The sequence below is a fragment of the Leopardus geoffroyi genome, chromosome D4 (genome assembly GCF_018350155.1).
Source record: "Leopardus geoffroyi isolate Oge1 chromosome D4, O.geoffroyi_Oge1_pat1.0, whole genome shotgun sequence".
Taxonomy (NCBI): Eukaryota; Metazoa; Chordata; class Mammalia; order Carnivora; family Felidae; genus Leopardus; species Leopardus geoffroyi.
This window is the reverse complement of record NC_059342.1, coordinates 16778773-16800420: the sequence shown is the minus strand read 5'-3', so window position 1 is coordinate 16800420 and position 21648 is coordinate 16778773. Positions and strand designations below refer to the sequence as shown.

At 39.2% G+C, this 21648-nt stretch overlaps 1 protein-coding gene across 1 annotated transcript in view; it reads left to right on the top strand.

Annotated features, from left to right (window-relative positions):
* The window catches only part of TRPM6 (transient receptor potential cation channel subfamily M member 6), an 88557-nt gene that overhangs the window by 54116 nt on the left and 12793 nt on the right, over nt 1–21648 (top strand). Inside the window, exons 17-25 of the mRNA XM_045469692.1 lie at nt 3293–3416; nt 7163–7254; nt 8769–8827; nt 10367–10392; nt 14187–14237; nt 15709–15774; nt 17742–18028; nt 18316–18398; nt 19157–19362. Of these exons, the coding sequence (XP_045325648.1) occupies nt 3293–3416; nt 7163–7254; nt 8769–8827; nt 10367–10392; nt 14187–14237; nt 15709–15774; nt 17742–18028; nt 18316–18398; nt 19157–19362 (994 nt within the window). The remainder of the gene's footprint in view (nt 1–3292; nt 3417–7162; nt 7255–8768; nt 8828–10366; nt 10393–14186; nt 14238–15708; nt 15775–17741; nt 18029–18315; nt 18399–19156; nt 19363–21648) is intronic.

The window sequence follows — 21648 nt, the reverse complement described above, 5'->3', positions numbered from 1 at the left end:
AAGATTATATTTTTCCTATTGGGTTGCCTTGACACCTTTGTCAAAAATTAATTGGCCATGTGTGTTCATAATATGTGTAGATCTATTTCTGGATATATTCTGTTCCATTTACCTATATGTCTATCTTTATGATAATATTATAGTATATTGAATACTATAATTTTATATTAAATATTGAAATCATATAGTATAGGTCTGCTGAAGTTTTTCTTCCTTTTCAAAGGTTTTGTTTGTTTGTTTGTTGGCTATTCTAGTTTCTTTGTATTTCCACATATACTTAGAATCAGCTTGACAATTTTTACAGAGAAACTTGTTGGGGAGAGTAGAATTTCTGTGAATCATCTTGGGGAGAATTGGCATCTTAACAGTAATGACTTTTCTGATCTATGAGCATGATATGTCTATTTACTTAGATATTCCTTAATCTCTCTTGGCAGCATTTTATAGTTTTGGGTGTACAGTTCTTGCACATATTTTTTAAAATGTATCCATAAGTACTTAATATTTTTTATTTTATTATTAATGAAATTATAAAAAATAATTTCTGATTATTTGGTGGTGGTATATACAAATATACTTTTAAAATATTTATTTTATCTTACAATCTTGCTAAGCTTATTAATTTGAGTAGATTTGTTGCTTCTGCAGACTTTTCTATATAAATGATCACGTTGTGTACAAATGAAGATTGTTTTACTTTTCTTTCAAATCAGGATGTGTTTTATTTATTTTTCGTGCCTTATTACACTGGCTAGAATCTCTAGTTATAGACTGAATAAAAGTGGTAAAAGCAGAGTCCATTCCTTGTCTCTGCTCTTAGTGGGAAAACATTTGGCTTTTATTAGTACATACAGTGTTAGCTGTAGCTTTTTATGTAGATGCCCTTTATCAAGTTAACGAATTCCCTTCTGCACCTTGTTTTCTGAGAATTTTTATGTTAGTAGATCTCAGCGTTTGTCAAGTGCTTTTTCTGCACCTATTTATATAAACAGATGGTTTTACCTTCTTATTATGTTAATATAATTAATTATATTGATTAATTTTATAACATAGAATTACTATTTAGAATATTAAATCAACCTGGCTGTGATGAACCCTGCTTGATCATGATGTATTATCTTTTTTGTATGCTATATTTTGCTAAAATCTTAATAAGATTTTCTTGCATCTGTATTCTTGAAGAATATTTGTCTCTAGGTCTCTTTTCTTGTAATGTCTTTGGTTTTGGTATCAGGGTGATGCTGGGCTTACTGACTGAGTTGGGAAGTATTCTCTCTTCAGTTTTCTAGGTGAGTTTGTATAGAATTGATACTATTTCAACTTTTATTATTTGGTAGAATTAACCAATGAAACCATCTTTGTGGGAAAGATTTTAGCTACAAATTCAATTTCTGTTATAGAGGGCTATTCAGGCTATCTGATTCATCTGGAGTTTGCTTTATTTGTTTGTCTCTTTCAAGGAATTTGTCCATCTCATCTAAGTTGTTGAATTTATTGGCATTATAGTATTATAATATTTTTTCATTATCCCTTTATTGTCTAGGAGGTCCGTAGTGACATCGCTTCTCTCATTTGTCATATTTGAAATTTGTGTTTTTCTCTTTTCATTTCATGATCAGTCTGGCTACTGGTTTATCTGCTTTATTGATCTTTTCAAAGAACCAGTTCTTGTTTTCATTGATTGTCTCTGACTACTATTCCATTGATTTCTGCTCTTTATTATTATTTTTGTTCTGTTTAATTTGGGTGTAATTTGCTTTTTTTTCCCCCCTAGTTTGTTAAGAAAGAAGCTTTGGTCATTGATTTGAGACTGTCTTTTAATACAGGTACTTAGTGGTATAAAATCCCCTTTAACCATTGTTTTAACTATATCCCACAAATTCCAATATGTTATGTTCACATTTTCACATTTTATTAGTGAATCTTTTTATTATTAGGAAGTCTTACTTCTGAGTTAGCATTCCATAGGACTTCACCTTTCCTGATCTTAATGTTCTGCCTCATTTTTCTGTATAATAATCTGGATGCATTTTTAAAAGCACCTAGGCTCTTTTTAGAATGAGAAGCTAAAGCAAAGAGATAAGTATAAAGACAATTATGTAAAATTACCTTTTGCAGGGAGAGACTTAGCTTGGTAAAGATGACTCTTCTTTCAGGGAAAATGCTATGAGTTGCTGGAATCTTATGAAATATGAATTTGGTAGATTTATTTTTTGCAATGATTAAAATGACCAGAATTTAACTGGAAATTGCAACTGGGCTCAGGTACTAATAACTTGCATTTGTTTATTTCTTTGTATTTTGTCAATATACCTCATTTCTTCTCTGTCTCTGGTTAGTACATAAGGCAGCCACTATTGTTGGCTACCTGTTATTTTTTTTTTTTTAATTTATTTTAAATGTTTTATTTATTTTTGACAGAGAGAGAGAGAGGGAGGGAGAGGGAGAGAGAGAATGAGACAGAGCATGAGCAGGGGAGGGGCAGAGAGAGAGGGAGACATAGAAACTGAAGCAGGCTCCAGGCTCTGAGCTGTCAGCACAGAGCCTGATGTGGGGCTCGAAACTATGAACCATGAGATCATGACCTGAGCCGAAGTCAGATGCTTAACCGACTGAGCCACCCAGGCGCCTCTTGGCTACTTGTTATTTTAATGACAAAGGGAATGGGACTCACAGACATTTGTCCAAGTTCATGTAATGGACTCTCTACTGACTGAGCCAGCCAGGCACCCTTCAGGTTCACAAAACTGCTAAGTGACAAATCTAGTGTTCCAACACAAGCTCTTTTTAGATCCAAGCCTTATTTTATTTTATTTTGTTTTATTTTATTATTTTATTTTATTTATTATTTTTTTGCTCTGTGCCAGTGGTTCTCAAATTGTGGTCTCCTATCAGCAGTATTAGCGTTACCTGGAAACTTATCAGACATTCAAATTCTTTCTCCCTCTAGACCTACTGAATCACAGATCTTGGAGGTAGGACCCAGTGATCTGTGGTTTAGCATAGGCTTGAGTGATTCTGATTTACACTCAAGTTTGACAACTGCTGCCCTCCCCCCCCCCCCCCCCCCGCCCCAGTTCTCTGTCATGGCCACAAATAGTAATTACATGGGTGCTTATGTCCTGCCAGCATGGCTGATAGGAGTTTTCAAAGATTTCCAGGTGATTCTAAAATGTGAAGCCAATGTTAACAACCACTGCTGCTCACCATAGTACCTCTCTGAGTCACATTAATGAATCAAAGTGTTTTCAGATTAATGTCACTATGTTCCAACAAGTGTCTTTCCCTCCAGGTCATAATGGTCGATACCTGCTCCCCAAACGACCAGTTGAATTCCGAGCCAGGAGAAAGTAACGTCTCAGAAGAAGAGGAGTGCGGCAAGAACTGGCTTACGGTGTCCAAATATAGTCAGATAAGTATGTAACAGTCTTGACTCTAGTAGGAGTTTCCTCATACTACCTGCAGACCAGTGGTGGTCCCTAATGTTCTTCTAAGTGGAGATGAGAGAATGAGAGGGTGGCAACACCCATTTAGGAGAATAGCTCTTTGTGATTTTTAACTTTTATGAAAAGGACAAAATTTCCATTCATTTAATGGAATAGTTGTTGCGATCCAGAAAAGAAAAATTAAGGAGTAGATAGTCTCATACTCAGAGCTGTTAAACCTGGCTCAAAGACTGTACTTCAGTCTGCTGTATGGAGTGGGGGTTGTCTAATGTTATAAATTCTTCAGGTTCATGAGAGGTTGATATGGACCCTTGCACAGAACTCAGTGGGATGACTTATTATTATTCCTGTCATACAGCATTTAGTCCATGGGCAAGTATCTCTTAATGGTGTTTGTAGAGGAGAAAAGATGAATCAACAGGCTACAAATGAAAACTATGAGGCAGGCAGAGAATGTGAAATAAGGCTGGACAGGTAAAATGAGGGCAGATTATGAACAGAATTGGTAGCAATGATCAGAACTTGGAACTTCTTGCATTACACAATAAGAGAGCCTTATTAATTCTTTCACACATTTGAGGTTTATTCTTTTTTTTTTTTTTTTTTTTTAATTTTTTTTCAACGTTTATTCATTTTTGGGACAGAGAGAGACAGAGCATGAACGGGGGAGGGGCAGAGAGAGAGGGAGACACAGAATCGGAAACAGGCTCCAGGCTCTGAGCCATCAGCCCAGAGCCTGATGCGGGGCTCGAACTCACGGACCGCGAGATCGTGACCTGGCTGAAGTCGGACGCCTAACCGACTGCGCCACCCAGGCGCCCCTGAGGTTTATTCTTTTTTAAGCAAAGCCCGGTGCTAATGTTTGACAGGCAGCCTTCCGTGTAGGGATGCAGGGACCCGGGTCCCACCATGTTGTAGCTCTGTCGTGTTCAACACAGGGCTCCCAAGATCTTTGTGGGGCACCTCCATGGCTACCATGGCAAGATGACATGCAGTTGTTACCCATATTTTGTTTATCCATTCATCCATCAATGGACACGTGGGTTGTTCCCACCTCTTAGCTACTGTGAATAATGCTGTTACGAACATGGGTGTGCAAATATCTTCTTTGATGTGGCATCTTCTGCACCTTTAGTTATGGAGTTTGTTCTGATGGTCTTCGGGTCAATTTCTGGGGTATTTAGGGTGATTTGGTAGTTATCTAGTTGTGTCCGTGGGAAGAGGCGAGCCTAGGGTCCTCCTACTCTGCTACCACCTTCCTCACACTCCCTTTTACTAATTTTTAAACAGAAGGAACCATGTGACCCAGGACTCATACAGATTTAAATTTTTTTTTTTTCAACGTTTATTTATTTTTGGGACAGAGAGAGACAGAGCATGAACGGGGGAGGGGCAGAGAGAGAGGGAGACACAGAATCGGAAACAGGCTCCAGGCTCTGAGCCATCAGCCCAGAGCCCGACGCGGGGCTCGATCTCACGGACCGCAAGATCGTGACCTGGCTGAAGTCGGACGCTTAACCGACTGCGCCACCCAGGCGCCCCCATACAGATTTAAAATTACTTGAAAGACTAAACTTAAGGTACAAATAGATACTGTCTTGAAATCTTTGTTATTATGCTTCTTTAAAAACCTTGCTTTGTCCTATGGTTAGTTGTTTTCAACCATGGGGCTATTTTCTATACCTCCTACCTCTCTTCCCTGGGACATTTGACAATGTCTAAGGATATTTTTGGTTGTCACCAGTAAGGAAGGTGCAGGTACTCTTGACATCTGGTGGGTAGAGGCCAGGGATGCTGCTAAAAATCCTACAATGCATGGGACAGTCTCTCTGCTCCTGACAAGGAATCATCCAACCCCAAATACTAGTGGATGAGAAACCTTGGTTTATATTTTAAAATACTCAATTGTCTACTAACTCACTGAGAATCAAGTGGACTCCAGCTGAAAGACATATTAGAAATTATTCAGAACTCCCTTCATCTACAGATATGACTCAAAAAATATATATATATTTGATATTATATATGTATCTTACTTGATATTATATATGTAGTATGCAAAATAAAATATTTTATATTTATTATATATTATACTTTTTATGAATAGTCTAACCGATATTTAAATTATTATATATCTTTCTTAAATTATTCAAGTTCTTTTTTCATTCAGATGTAATTGACCTATGTAACATTGTATTCGTTTTATGTGTACAATGTGATGATTTGGCATACATATATATTGTGAAATGTTCACTACAACAAGTTGAATTAATATTACTTTACATAGTTACACTTGTTTTCCTTGTAATGAGAACTTTTTAAGATCTCTTCTCTCAGCAACTTTCAAATACACAATACAGTATTGTTAACTACCGTCACCACACTACACACTACCTCCCCAGGGCTTACTTTTATTACAGCCGGAAGTCTGAACCTTGGGATCACCCCCAGCCCCCACCCATTCCACTCACTCCCCTCCCCAAGTTATTTAAGTTATTTCCATTGAATTTCAACTAGAGAAAGATGCAGGTAGCAGGAGGGTTCTGGAAAAGAATCTCGAGTCCAGTGATCAGAAAGGAAGACAAGATGTAGGGAAATAGGCTGAGTCCGTGTGTCTAGTTAATCTGACGTTTACTGAGATTTGGTTAATCTGAATTAAGAATCTTTTCTTTTTTTTTTGAAATGTGTCCGTGTTAAGCATTAATTGAAAAAGAATTAAAAAAAAATTGAGGGTTGGGTGATACCCTGTCAGCTCTCTTTAAATACAAGCTCTCGTTAAATACAAAAAGAAAAGTTCTGAGGAATTTAGCTATGAAAATGAAAAGTCTATTTTTAACTTTTCCTATAGGTATTTTAATTTTAATGTATTCTAATACATTGAAACCATATTGATCATAATTTTATGATATTACAAAAATATCACGTATGACATTTTATGATTTTTTTCCAATGGGTTTTTTGTACTGTGTGTGTGTGTGTGTGTGTGTGTGTGTGTGTGTGTGTGTTTGTGTATTTTCAGCATAAAATCATTAGGGGAGAAAATTACAACTGTTTTCCCCTACATTTAGCGAGGGACTCCCAAGCATTATTCTCAGAATTAATCCAATCCAATAATTAAATTATTATTGGATACCTACTATATGCCAGTGACTCTGCAGGTATCAGTGTAAAACATAATGACAATAATGATCCTTGTAATGTGTTTTTAAGAGAGAGATGATAATTAAACCTATCTGCTGGCATTCTTTGCTATCTTTTGTTTTTGTTTCATTTTATTTTTTTAAGTAGCCTACTATGATGCTTGATGCAGTTGTTAAGGAAGGATTCCTAACAATTTGGAATGAAAATTCCATGTGTTTTAAATAAAGCATGGACAATAGGGCACAGGAGAAGGTGAGTTTTAAAACAAATTGCTAAAGGTTTTATTTTGTAGGAGGACAAGTCATGGATCATTTAATTCTTGACTTTGATAGAGAGCATACATTATTATAAATGTAAAAGAAACTACTGACAAATAGAAATACTGTAGAATATATAGCTTTCAACCATTTGAGAAAAAAGGGACAAAAGAATCTTGGTAACACTTGCTAAATAGAGAAAAAAAAACATGTTCAAATTTAGATGAACGTACTATGTTCAGATCTTTCTATTTAGGGATGTAATTTGAATGTAACACATTTTGATGTATTCTCTATTTTTTTCTTCCTTTTAACAAGGTCTAGAACCCCCTATATATCAGAAAATGAAAACTAAAGAAATTGAACGGCATGCTGTACAAATCAGTGATTATCTAAAGCAGTCTCAAGAGGTAAAAACATCTTATTCGATATTTAAAAAAATGTGTGCACACGCTCTCTAACTCCTTGACTGTGTCTGTTTTACCTTTATGCCCCATAATTGGCTTCCTCTTTTTACTGGTATTACATTTAAATCTTTGCTTTGAATATATGCTCAGGTTGTTCACTCTGCCCCCAACCCCTGCCATTCTTTCCTTCTTCTCCATTCAATATATCTGTCCATCCAGTAATTTATCCGGGGCGTTTTTAACATGAAAGATAAATAATTCAGGAATTTTTGTAATTGTTTTGAAATACATGAATGTTGCCACGTGGAAGAAAAATAAGGTATTTTCAATACGCTTTAAAAGGTGGAGCTAGAGTCAACATATAGAAGGTACCGGGAGGCAGATTTCAGCCCACTCTGAGGAGGAATTTTTAGCAATTGGAGCTTTCTAAGGATGGAATGGTTTATTTCTGGAAGCAGTAAGTTCCTTACTGAGTGTGGTTAGTCAACCAGGCTGAGCAAACATTTTTGCAGATGTGTTGGGGCGGGGGTGGGGGGGGGATTTGGGTGTTGAGGGGTAAAGGGCCCTTTGTCTTTCTCCAACACTGAGGTTCTCTGATTGTGGTCTTGTGTTTCTCACATCTGCAGATATGTTTCTGTTTTACTACCATCCACCATGTGGGAAGTGTGATCTCGTTAGACTAATGCAAGAAATCTAATTTTGCTCTTGGTTTGCATGTTATTTCTATGAACTTGGGAACCGTATCCACAATACCTGTAGGAATGTATGCTAATGAGCTCATGAATGTAATTTGTAGAAGGTTTTGAAAATAAAATGTAAGACTGCTTGGAGGTAGGTGATTGGAGGCAAGAACATGTCTGCCATATCAAATCCTACTTTGCTACTTCCTGGGTTTCAGAGCTACGTATATTAATTAACCTCTGAGCTCTGTTAGCTATGTCTCTAAAATGGGGTTAATGCCATTCTTATGAGATTATTGGCAGTGGATAACAAAAATAACACCAGTGGAAACACCTAGAGTAATGCCTGGAGCGTACCAGGTTTCAAGAAGTAATAGATGAATCTAAGTAGAAAATAGAATGATTAAATTCAAGGTAATGTTATTCTAAATAATCATCAACTGAAACAATAATATCCTGATAGAAGACATAATGATGTAATGACTGACGTTTCTTGTCAACTTCAACCTTCGCTCCTTCTTCCACGTCATTGACTATTCACTCTCATTCCTGTGAAAACCTTTAATACATTACGTTCTCTCTACGATGTCCCCACAAACATAATTTCATTCTGCTTAAGTCAGTCAACACATTGAGTTATTCAGATATTGTGCTAACATTATGCATCTTTCTAACTTGAATTTAGTGCATCCAGAAAAGGGAAGTATTGAGCTAGAGAATGGGGGGGGGCGGTAAAGAACTATGCCCTCCAAGGCATGTGTATTGCAAATGTATTATCAGAAGCTTGGGGTAGGAGAATGCTGGGTGAATGTGCAATGACCTTTCCCTTCCACTCAGGATCTGAGCAAAAACTCCTTGTGGAACTCCAGGAGCACCAGCTTCAATAGGAAATCCCTGTGAGTATTTCTAAATGTATGTTTTTAAAGCATCTTTGGCTTCTTTTTTCTTTAACATGATTGGGAACAAAGGTTTCATCGGGTCAGGAAAAGAGGGGGAAAAACGTGTTTGCAATGATAGTATTTTTCTCTTGGTAGCAAGAAGGAAAATCACTTATTCTCAAGTTTTCCCATTTCTGGCACTAAGATCTCACCTCAGTGCCTTTTAAGAATATAATGAAACACATATTACCACAGCAGATTAAACATTTGCCTTTTCAGTGTCAAAAAAAGCACACGCAGAATAATGAGTATCCTAACTTCTCTGACAGATAAGATTGTGAAATTTGCGTTCAAGAGTAAGGACAAATCTGTCTGGCCTAAAGAAAAAGACTGAAAACCTGGTAGTTTTCTCTTTAGATTTTTTTTTTCAGATTGTTAATTTTAGTTTATGAGGTTTATCATTTTTATTTTTGGTTTCTCATGAACATCCTAAGTGTCTATCAAAGCAGTAACTCTTTGAGAAGGATGGAGACGTAGCAAAGGGAAGATAGGGGTCGGGAGAGAGAGAGAGAGAAAGAGAGAGAGAGAGAGAGAGAGAGGAGATAGAGAAGTCACATGGGTGTAGGCTTGAGTATTTTCCTGGAGTTTTATTTATTCCGAGAAATAAAGTTTGAAAACCAGCCAAGCAAAATTATTGTATTTCATTTGTAGTGTTTTCTGGACTTCTCTAGTTACATCATCAAATTGTCTGTACAGCTGGGGGAACAGAATTCTAAACCATCTAACGTGTGAAGGCCAGTTGATCCTAAGCACTGGAATGTGACTTGCAGTTTTCAGCCAGCGCTATTTGAGATGGCCTTTTTTTCTGGAACTGCCATCAAGGTCTCTTTGTGCAAGTCTGCCTCTAGACTCCAAGTGCACACGACTTTCTCCTCCCAGAGGTTCAGTAGTTTGTGCTCATGCAGAGTACTGGGTTATTGCAGCATGAAATTAAACAATAATTGTAATTGTACTTTCTTCCCTAAGGACCTTCAATACTGGAGATATTCTTTGAATGCGTCTATTCAGACTTGCCTGTGGCCACTTGTGCACTTGAGCAGGGCAAGTAACAATTTACAGAGAGTTAATTTCAGTCCATGAACATTTAGAGGCCACGTGGGCTAATGAAACTGATTTGTAGGCTTGTCCGGAGACACTCACAGACTCATTTGTAGGCATCTGCTTTGCATAGTTCAGGAACCCTTTAGTTTAATTGATCCAGAACAACACAAACACAGTGAAGTCTTATATTGGTTAGCTTAGAGCGTGTGCAGTAAATGAATCACACACATATGTGGTATTCATTTTTCTATGAAAATAATCGTAGGGTTGCAAACCATTTCTCTATTGATAGAGATAGGGGTCAAACGACACTTCTTTCAAAGAAAATACACACACACACACATACATATATATAGACATATAGACTCTGCATTGTTACTGTTGCACATACTTTTCCTTTTTCTGGTCATTGACAGATTTAAAGAATTATCTAAACAATTTTCATTTTTCAAACAGGTTGAGAAGTTCAAATGGAGTTGACAGTAAGTTTTTGTAATTTAAACATGTTATTTTTCATTTTATTCATGGTGAAGTTCACTGCCCTGCTGAGATTTTTGTAGTTCCTGAAGTTCTATTTATGATTTTGCCTATTACACGAAGTAGAAAGTTCAGTAGAAAAGTAGAAAGTTGATTGTCTTTCTCCACATAAATCAGGATTGATGTATGGTTTAAAGTTTTCTTTTGAACTGCCTATTTTTGACAGTGATTTAACAATTTCCTCTGTGAGTGAGAGTGTTTCCACTGAGCTCATTTCAACTGTTCAACAACTCTTCCTGTCAATTAATGAGCTTTTACATATAGCTCATTAAGAGCTATTCATCTTATATGTGGATACCCTTTCCGTATGGTTCCTGTAGGACTCTGTGCCCCAAGTGGCTGCGTAGGGCTAGGTCATGGGAGACAACTCCCTAGCAAACCCACTCTCAAGGCTGTTCTCAAACTTCACCACAGCCTACAAGCTCCTTTCCATGTTCTTGACCTTGATGCAGATGGGGTTCCTTCTCTTCCACGGCCTTGTTCCATCCCACTTTCTCTGGTTTTCAGTAGCTCTTGCAGTTGCTTCCTTCTCCTTCAACTGCATACATATTTAAGTCATTTTCTGTACCAAAGAAACCATAACTGCTTTCTCGATGTTACCGAGCTTCCAAACTGCCACTCCTATCCACCTCGAAATTAATGAGAAAGCATTAGCATCTGCTCTGCATAGTGCCTGTCCCCACCACTCTACTGAAGCTGCGTTCTAGATGCCAAATCACACAACCTTTTTTTTTTTTAGTCTTCATGGAACTTGTAGCATTTGATGTTGACCATTTTATCCATTTTCAAAGTTTCTTGGAGGCTGTTCTTCCTGGGCTATTAATTGTATTACTTTGTTGCCTGGCGTTTCCGATCACTTCCTCATCCTTTGCCCACACTGGGCCTCTTACTCATGTATACTGCCTTTCCCAGCCCACTCCTCTTAGCCATCAACTTTGTTTTCTAACTCCGTACTACCCCCACCCCCCGCCCCCCATCCTTAGAAGGTGTCTGTTTTGCCCTACCCCACTGCTTCTGCCTTACAGCCTCCAACATTTATTTTCCGAAGTGAAAAAGTTTTGCCCTTTATTTCATGTTAGCATTCTGGTGGTTTCTCTCCCTTTGCACCTTCCCGTGTTCACCCTGGAATTACCTTCTGAAAGATGAACCGTCACTTATATCGAAGCTTCCAGGGACTTCCTGTTACCTACAGGATTGGCTGCAAATTCCTTAGTCCTTCTCAGTGCTTTCGACAGCCTGGCCCTCATCCAAATTTCCAGGCTCAAGTTCATTCTTTAGGTCAACATTTCTGCCACATAGAATATGACCACCTTCCCATGCATCCCTCCACTTGAGTGTCTAGAAGACATCTCAGGCAAAATGTACCCTCTCCTTCCTCACTCATCTCTGGAAATGACAACTCCGTCCTTCCAGTTGCTGAGGTCAAAGTCTCGCCATCATATTTCACTCCTGTTTTCCCACATCCCCGCTTCCAACCCATCCCTCAAAGTGTATCAAGAATCTGATCACTTTGCTACCCCCACGTACCACTCTTCTTCTTGATCCTGGGTTACAGGATGGCCTCCAAACTATTGCTCTCTGACAGTCAATTTCCAGAGTGTAGCCAGAATAACCCTTTTAAACTGAGATTCTAATCAAGTCACTCTTCTGCTCCAATGGCATCTCATCACACTCTGTAAACTCGAAGTCCAAACAGGCTCTACAAGGCCCTACTGATCTGCTGCCCCTCCTCCCACTCTCCAAACCCGTTTCCTTTTGGCACAGTCCACTCTGGCCACACTCTCTATGGTCCTGCCTCTGGGCATTTGCACTTGCTGTCGCCTCTACCTGGAATATTTTTCGTTTTGCCATATGACTATCCCTCTCTTCCTTCACGTCTCTGCTCACATTTTACCTTATCACAGAGGCCTTGCCTTTGCCACCCTTAAAATAATAGCCTCCCTGTCTCCCACACTTTCTAACCCTGTAGCTTGAATATATGTAATACTGTATGCACTATGTATTTACTTGTTTATTTATTTTCCTTTTACTAGAATGTAGCCAGAGATTTTACCTGTTTTTTCTTTTTCTTTTGTTTTTGTTTCTGGTTTTTTTTGTTTTTGTTTTTGTTTTTGTTTTTATTGCTCCTCTCTCAAGCACATGGTAGGTGTGGAATAAATATGTTTTGAATGAATGTGAACAGTTCCTTCCCACAGTTCCTTAAATGGTGGAGCCAGAACTGAAACTCAGCTTTCTCAGATTCAGATGTCCATACTCTTGAAGAATATCACATTGGCATGCCTGGGTGGCTCAGTCAGTTAAGTGTCTGACTTGGTTTCAGCCCAGGTCATTGCCTTATGGTTTGTGAGTTCAAGCCCTGCAAAGGGCCCCGTGCTGATAGTGTGGAGCCTGCTTGGGATTCTCTCTCTCTCTCTCTCTCTCTCTCTCTCTCTGTCCCTCCCTCACTCGTGTGTGCTCTCTCCCTCTCAAAATAAATTTAAAAATTAAATAAAAAAAAAAAGAATATCACATCGAGGAGCTCCTGGGTGGCTCAGTCGCTTGAGTGTCTGACTTCTGATTTTGGCTCAGGTCATGGTCTCAGGGTTGTGGGATCAAGCCCGCATCGGGCTCTGTGCTGAGTGTGATTTGCTCTCTCTCTCCCTCTGCCCCTCTCCCCAACTTGCATTCCTTCTCTGTCTCTCTGTCCCAAAAAAAAAAAAAAAGAGTATCACACTGCTTGTCTATGAAGGTTCCATAAGTCTCTGTATACACCTCTATTACGTTAATTAGCCAACCGTGTTGTGACCATAGTTTACATGTCTTTTGCTCTCAGTATTTCAGTTTCTTTTTTCAAGGGCAGAAGCTATAACTTATTCACATCTGTCTTGCCCAGCGTGACCTATAGTGGCAGCTGAACACTTTTTAATTTTTATTATTGAGTGAACTGAGAAAGAAAGAAAGTCTTTTCTTTGCTGATGTTACTTTTTACTAAGCACCCCCAAAGGAAGGGATTTTTGTTCCTTTCCTTATCCAGCAACAAGAAGCCAGAGAGATCTGTGAAATTGGGCTCATTATGCTGCTTACTCTACTAGGTATAAAGAAGTTGCCACCGTGAGACTGAAGTTCTCCAGTTTAATTTTAATTTTATGAAATGGCAAAACTGTTGCAAAGGATTTCTCTAGAGCCTTGTAATTTAGGACTTGAGAAGGTAGAAGGGAACCAGTTAAACTTGCGGGAGGTGTTCCCAACAAAGAAGTCCCTTGGCATCGTGTTCTCCGCCCACTTCTTTGTTTCTGGTGTATGCCTCTTAATTTGTTTTCATCAGTTTGTTGTCATTTTAGGTCAGTGAAGTGGACTGCTAATAACTTGGTATTAATAATGTCTTTATATGGGCACTGCGTCTTGGTGGGAGCTCAGAGAATTGTGCTCTGGGGATGTCATGAAGTGTGATGGGCAGCTGAGTGTCTTCCACAACCCAGAGGTGTAATTGGTTCAGAGGAAATACATCTTTGAGGCTAATATTACCTGTCTTTCTCCAATTCCCTATATAAACATGTTTGGAGATATTACATTGATGATTGGAAGCTGTCAGGATACCATGCCCAATAACGTGGTTAAAGGATATTAGGCCATCTTTCTCAAAGACTGAGAAGCCATTGTGATTAACCTGTTCAATAATAACTCTGAAGGCAATATATTCATAAGCATGTATTTATCACCAGCCACGTAATTAAAATGCCAATCTTCTCTACAATTTCAGAAATCTCAGCCTCCTTAAAAAGCCCTCAAGAGCCTCACCATCATTATTCAGGTAGGACACGTGCACCTAGACATATCAACTGAGCTAAACGTCTGTGATTCTGCACTCATGAACAGGAGTATTGATGAATTTTGAAGTATTGATACGACTCCCAACAAGATGTTATTCATTCTCATGAGAAGAGCATTCAGCTTTCTTATCTTGCCATTTACTTGGGAAAACAAGTTGTTAGGATTTAAGAGAATATGGAATTAAAAAGCATTTTTGTCTGTATTTGCAAGTTCCAAATGGTGAAGGAGAAGGGTGACCTTGAGATTTAAAAAGTCCTTACAAGTCCGAAGCCAGAGATCTCCATATTTTGGATGGGGCCTAAAACTAGCTCTTTGAAGGAGGATTTTATACCCTCCCTGGCTCTCAAGTGAACATAACCACTGAATGAATGCCAACCCCACTGAGTAAGTTCAACAAAGACACCTTACAAGGATGTTATTAAACAAGATGTCAAGGGTCTTGACTCTCATAAGCAACATTGCTTCACAGTGCTTCAGTTGTCTTTCTTTCAGAGTGGGAGTAATTGTACTTGCCCTTCCTGAGGAACAATCTGCCAAAGGGCTAGTAAGAATTAAGAGGGAAACACTTTGAAATGCAAAGCGATGTAACAACCAACTGGACTTGTGCCATTGGTTGGTCTTCTGCGTGTCATTGCTGTCAGCATTGGATGAGATGATACACAGGCAAGCCTTTTACACAGTCTTTTTTACACAGCTCAGCACATGAGTGAGAGTTTATTGGTGTGACAGTTACCGTTACTATCATATCAAGGTCATGTGTTCAAGGTCCACTAATAGACTGCCTTTTCCTAAATTCTCCTCTGTAGTGAATAGTGTTTCAGTGGATTCCAGACTCCACATTCTAGGCTCTTATAACTGGGTCTTTCAACTCAGCAGTAATAATCCAATATTTTGACTCCAGCTGTCAACTCTAGAAAGTCTGGTGAAGAATACTGGAACTCATATTGACTCTGATCTGTTAGGATACGGCTCTTAACAGGAAAATGCAGATCACTTGCTTCTAATTAAAACTGGTCTTCAGTTCTCTCTGGGAAAAGAAGGTGAACTGTGCAAAGTCAACAGTAGATGTCCCCACAGTCCACTGTGCATTAGATTTGCTCTGGAAAAGACCGACCAGAGAAGGAAGACCACAGACTGCTCTCTAAAGGAAAGTTCCACATATGTATGGATTAGTCTCTGATTTGATGTTCGGGAGAGTGGAAGTGATAGCCCTACCTCGGACGATGTTATGTAATCTCATATAGTTCGTAAGACTGGGGTATACTTCCTGTTGAAGGCATAGTTTCTTTTTAAAACTGGGTTGTGGATAATATTTTTGATGAAAGCAAAAGTGAGGGGTCTCTGAAATGAACATTTTCTGTGTTATATGAGTAGATTGATGTGGGGGAGGCTTGCTGTGCATTCAATCCACTGACGCATACTTAAAATAGTAAATCTCTTTTTGTTTGCAGCCATTGAAAGGAATAATTTAATGAGGCTTTCTCAGACTATACCATTTACACCAATCCAACTGTTTGGTGAGTGCCATTTCTACCTTCTTGAGGCCGTGCCAGGGCAGAGGCATAACATCTGAGAAGCAGAAACCATTTTGCATCGTTTTAGCTGAAGATTTTGCTTTGCTAGTGGTTGCGGTTTAGTGGGACTAATTTCCTAAAATGGAAATTCTTGTTAACTGCCTAGCCAGCATCTAGGGTCAAAATCTAATGCTGTAGGGATGGGACCGATAATGAACAGCAGTTGGGAAAAAAGCAATAATGTTGCACCTGGCATTCACTGATGTAAGGCTGGAAGTAGGAGAGAAAAGAACCATCCAACCATGTGTAATAAACACAGAAGAAAGAGATAAATGTCAATACGGTAAAAACTAACAGGCATCTGAAGGGAAATGCTTTGTGTATTGTTTTTTTGTTTGTTTTGTTTCATGTAAACTAATTGCTCTTAGCTCAGAGAGTAAATGTCACTTTTAAAGGCTGAAGTAGTAAGGAAAAACAAGCTCGCATTAAGCCAAGACTACCACGAGTCTTGCTGTCCAGCCAGCTGACGATGTAACAACTCTGTCCTAGATCTTAGTTCTCTTCATATGGGGACAGATCAGGTGGCTTCTGATCAGGGACGCAAAAGCCTTCTCCTTCCTCGTGACTCCATGGCTAGTTCTGCAACTTAGGAGCTCTGCTCTAAATCCTCTAAGTATTTAAGTATTTAGAAGTCTAAAGAGACCGTCAGTGGCATTTATCTGGGTACCAACAATAAGTATTTGAATTATTTATTGAGTATTGAATAAGAATTACCTAGACATATCTTTTTGGTAAGCAATTCAATGCAAGAGTGAGTAAATAGATTCCTTTCTTGGTAAGTCAGTATCGTGTTAGCAACAAACAAAACAAAACAAAATGGGCATTTAAAGCAGAGGTATAAGGAGAAAATCAAACACAGGTTGGGCAGAAACTGTGTCTAGAATATGTTCCTTCTGTTATGAAGCATTAAACACTGTATTAGGTGGAGTCTAGGACTCCTAATACAGGAACACTGTATTAGCTTCCATTAAAAGTGGAAGTTATCTAGCGGTTATAAAGAGCATTTTGTGTCTAAAATCTATTAAGTGGGCTTGAGTTGGTATCTGAGGTTCTAGTTTACGTTAGTGAAGTTAACATATTTAATCTTTACAGCCACCCAGTGAGGTGAGCATTATTTTCACCTTCATTTTACTGCTGAGGAAAGTGAGGCTTTCAGGAACTTGTCTAAGGGCACAAAGGAAGGAGGGGGAGGCTCTGGGAATATGACCTTGGTGCTAACTCTAGCTGTGTTTAAACCATGAGTTCTCAGTGGGGGTAATATCACCCCTAAGGGAGCAGAAACTTCTTTTTATGTATAAAGCACAGGTATCTCTATCTCTATATCTGTATATGTATGTATGTATGTATATATATATATATATATATATATATATATATGTATATTTCTATGTATATATTGTATGTACATGCCATTATATACACACACACACACGTACAGTACATGCATGTATCAGTACATGTACATACACACAGTGTATTTTTAGTATTAAAATGTCATGGAAGGGGGAATTAGGGAAAAAAATCTAATAAGGCTTTAAAGGGGATGGTAATGAAAACACAGGATTAAACTATCTCTTTGGAAGTATTTGTATTTAACAAAAGAAGCATAGCTCTGCTACTTTGATTTTCGTTTTGTCTGGTTATAGTTTATAATAAGAACAATTTAATTCTTATATATCAGCTGATGCTTTGTCCCTTCCTCCTCCCTCCCTCTCTCTACCCCTGTCCTTTATGAGACAATAATGTGGCCAAAATCCATGCTTCTGTTCTGTACTTGTTCCTGCAGAGGTGAAATTCCCATTCTGTTCTGTTCATTGGGAAACGGAATGAATTCTGAGTTGTTATTTGGGACGCCGTCCCTGTCAGACATGAGCTACCATTGAACTTCTCACCTGTACTTCTTTTTGTAGCAGGAGAAGAGGTAACTGTCTACAGGCTGGAGGAGAGTTCCCCTTTGAATCTTGGGAAAAGCATGTCTTCTTGGTCCCAGCGAGGGAGAGCCGCAATGATCCAGGTGCTGTCCCGAGAGGAGATGGGCGGCGGGCTCCGCAAAGCCATGAGGGTCGTCAGCACCTGGTCCGAGGATGATGTTCTCCGGCCAGGGCAGGTTTTCATCGTGAAGTCCTTTCTACCTGAGGTTGTGCGGTCATGGCACAGAATCTTCCAGGAGAGTACTGTGCTTCATCTTTGCCTCAGGGTAAGTCCGAGACCCAGAGCCCAGCTGGATAGGTCAAAGAGTGGCGTTCTGGCTACATCCTGATTGGAGACCGTTATCCTCAACCCAGAGGATAGCCTGTTCTGTTCTGGAAGTGGTGGCATTTCATTATTTTTGTTTTGTAGAGCTTTTCCTTTTGCAATAGAGTGCGGTCAGAGCTGAATGAGGCTAAAAATCACACTGGGGAGGCCTTGAGTGTTTCTGTGATCATTGATCAGCATGCATATGATAGCAAACTAATGTTTTTGTCATTGCTCCCAATTTTGTAGGAAATTCAACAACAAAGAGCTGCTCAAAAGCTTATCTATACTTTCAACCAAGTGAAACCACAAACCATTCCCTACACGCCAAGGTGAGTATAGGGAATAAGGGCGCCCCAGTCCTTCATTTTAAATAGGAACTTCTCTCAATTTCTTCTGAGCCCTGTTAGTCATGAGAAATGCCAGACCCACAGGGTAGTTCTCCACAATCTTCTTTTTGGGTTATTCCTTCCACAGTCCCAGAGACTGGTAAAAAGAAAGTTAGGTGTCCCAGGAATATCTTGGCTGAAACACTGAAGTTATGTGAGTGGAAGAGAGAAGTTCAGGCAGAGACCATGACTAACTTCTCAGTTACATGAAACAGGGCTACCCTAGATGTCGTTACTAAGGTCCGGGAACATTATGGAGGAAAAACCTTTCTATTTTAAGCAGTTTCTTCCCCTAATATCTTAGAGAAATTAGGGAACTTTATGAGAATGAACTCTTGTTACTTTTGCTTGAGTGTCTCAAGACGCTTGCGTTAGCGAGACAGATCATAATTCAGTGCTGGGGATTATGGTCAAGTTTTATTGTTTCATTTATAAGGACCTCTATAGAGCATGGCAAGAAAAAAAGTTGAGTCCAGTACTCATAAGGGATTTGGAAGGTTTCCTCAAAGAGAAGAGAGGTCGGTCGGCATGGGAAAATCTCTCAATCTTTGCATTCTGTCCCTGCCACAGAAAGGCAAGGGCATGTTCATTGAGGCTGCCTCGAGTGAGAGTTAGATAATCTTCCCTGCTGCTGACTGGTAACGTGAGTTTCACCTTTGCTGCCTTGTGGGGACTCACTGGCCTCCTTTTCACTCTCACAGGTTTCTGGAAGTTTTCTTAATCTACTGCCATTCGGCTAACCAGTGGTTGACCATTGAGAAGTATATGACGGGAGAGTTCCGGAAGTACAACAATAACAATGGTGATGAAATTGCCCCCAGCAACACATTGGAGGAGCTGTTGTTGGCTTTCTCTCACTGGACCTATGAGTATACCCGGGGAGAGCTGCTGGTTTTAGATCTGCAAGGTGATTGATCGCTGAGGACTTGATAAAACAAGCATGAGGCACAGTTCAGGAACCATTGACCAGGGATCCTTTCTGCATGTCGTTGTCAGCTACATTTGACCCTGGCTCTTTCTTTGCTCAAAGCCACAGTTAAGGTCAGGGAATGTGGAGACATTCCCTGATAGTGTATGCTTTCTTCCCCTTGATTTGAACACTGAAAGATGATATCAATTTTCTGAGTGTATTTATTATTTGTGAAACTGTGCAAAGAGTGAGAAACCAGGCAGGGGTCCCGAGAAATCTTGCAAGAACCGGGATGGACAATGTATTGAGTTGCCCTACCTGGCTTTGAAGGGAGGTAGGACCATTTATTTCAGAGACTTTGGACAGTGGTGATCATGAGCCCCTACTATGTTGCTTCCCATTTAGCTCCAGAGAAAAATATAGGCTGGTGATTAGCTGCCTAAAATTTAAGTACGTCTGAAACTTTGATCTCAATGGGGAATGAATTTTGTACCAGATTTTCTAGTTTTATGGCTTTGTGGCTGGGACTTAACATTCACAACAGCACTTAGACGTGTGTTTATACACACAGGAAAGTAATTTCTGGGGGCATTTTTCATGATTTTGAGCTCAATGCTTTAGTAGTTTATAGTTTCCCTTGCTCTCTTTGCTGTGTACCTTGATATGACAGTTCATGAAAGTGCAAACTCAGTCTGAGAGAGGCGACACAGTACACTCATATTTCATGGAAGCCTCTGATCAGCGAGTCTCTCCACTGTCAACCTCCCGTGTGACTTAAAATCCTGCAGCACAAAACTGAGTATTTCCAGCAGGCTTTCCTTGCAGACACAGAACAAAATATGTATTAAGGTCAAAGTTTAGTCCTTGGGCTCACTCACTGGGGCTTTGGTTTTAAATAGGGGATTTAGTCCAGGAAATTTCATAGAAGTTATCTGACTTAATCCTAGAAGCAGCACCTCAAGGTAGATATTATGGGGAATTTAGGCCCAGGAGGTTTATAAATGTTAAGTTTTTACTTATTTATTTTGAGAGAGTTAGAGACAGCATAAGTGGGGAAGGGCACAGAGAGGGAGAGAGAATCCTAAGCAGGCTCTGTGCTGCCGTCGCAGAGCCTGACGTGGGGCTTGAACTCACAAACTGTGAGATCATGACCTGATAGGCCCAAAAAGTTTAAATAACTTGCGCAAAGTTGCACAGCTCCTAAAGAGGGAGCCAGGATGCAGACTGAAGCTGTTTTGACCATCTATGTTCTTTTCTTCTCATGGTACTGTCTTTTGTTTCTTTACGAGTTTCAGAGGACATAACCATGTTATGGTTCATTGAAACAGATTGGGCTTATCCCTCTTGTGCTCTCTGACTTCCCCACCTCTCCAATCCTGGGATTCTGCACCGGAAGCCAGGCTTGGAGGCTGGGCACAGTCAAGATAAATAATCCTGAGGCATCGTGAGCAACATCCAATACATTTTGATTGAAATTTGTACCATGTGCTCAAGGATGTGTATAGACTTTTTAAAGTACACATAAGTCCTGCTGTCTTTTCAGATCTGTACTGTTTGCAGAGTTGAGTTATATTTCTAACCCTCAAACACAATATTTTAGGAAGCAATATAAACAAAAGTTAAAACAGTCAACATGATTCAGCTTTTAAACCAGCAAGTACGTGATCCATGTAAACTCAGCATGCTGGTGCCCAAGGCATCTGCTTTTGTAGCTCATGTTGAAGAGAGGTTGATTGTTTTCATCTGTATTTGAGTGTCTCTGCTTTGAGTTTTGGGTGGAGTTGTTTAAAAAGAAAAAACAAAAACAAACAAACAACAAAAAAAAACAACCAAAGAAAAACTTTAAGGAATTAATGATGACTCTTTAGTGTGTTTTGTATTCCACTTGAATAGGTTTTTCTTTAATGATGTTTATGTTTGGGGATTTTTATGTCTCTAAGTAATCCAAAGTGACATTAAACAGAACAAATGCTGCGTTGATAGTCTTGGGGGGGAAATGGAATTAACTTTATTCTTTTACTGGGCAATTATGTGAATTGCAGAACTAGGCCACTCCAAATAAACGATGTCAAAACACTGACCTTCAAAGAAGAGGAGAGTGGACATCATAGAACAAGCATGAAGAAATTGAGATACTTATTGGAGAGTTTTGGTCAGTTGGGGAGGCCTGAATTTATGGAAGAATATGAGTCCTATAATAGTAACTATAAGCAGTTACATTACTACTACCAGCAGCTGACATCTATTAAGTATTTATTTTCCGTCAGGCACTTGGGTAAAGAC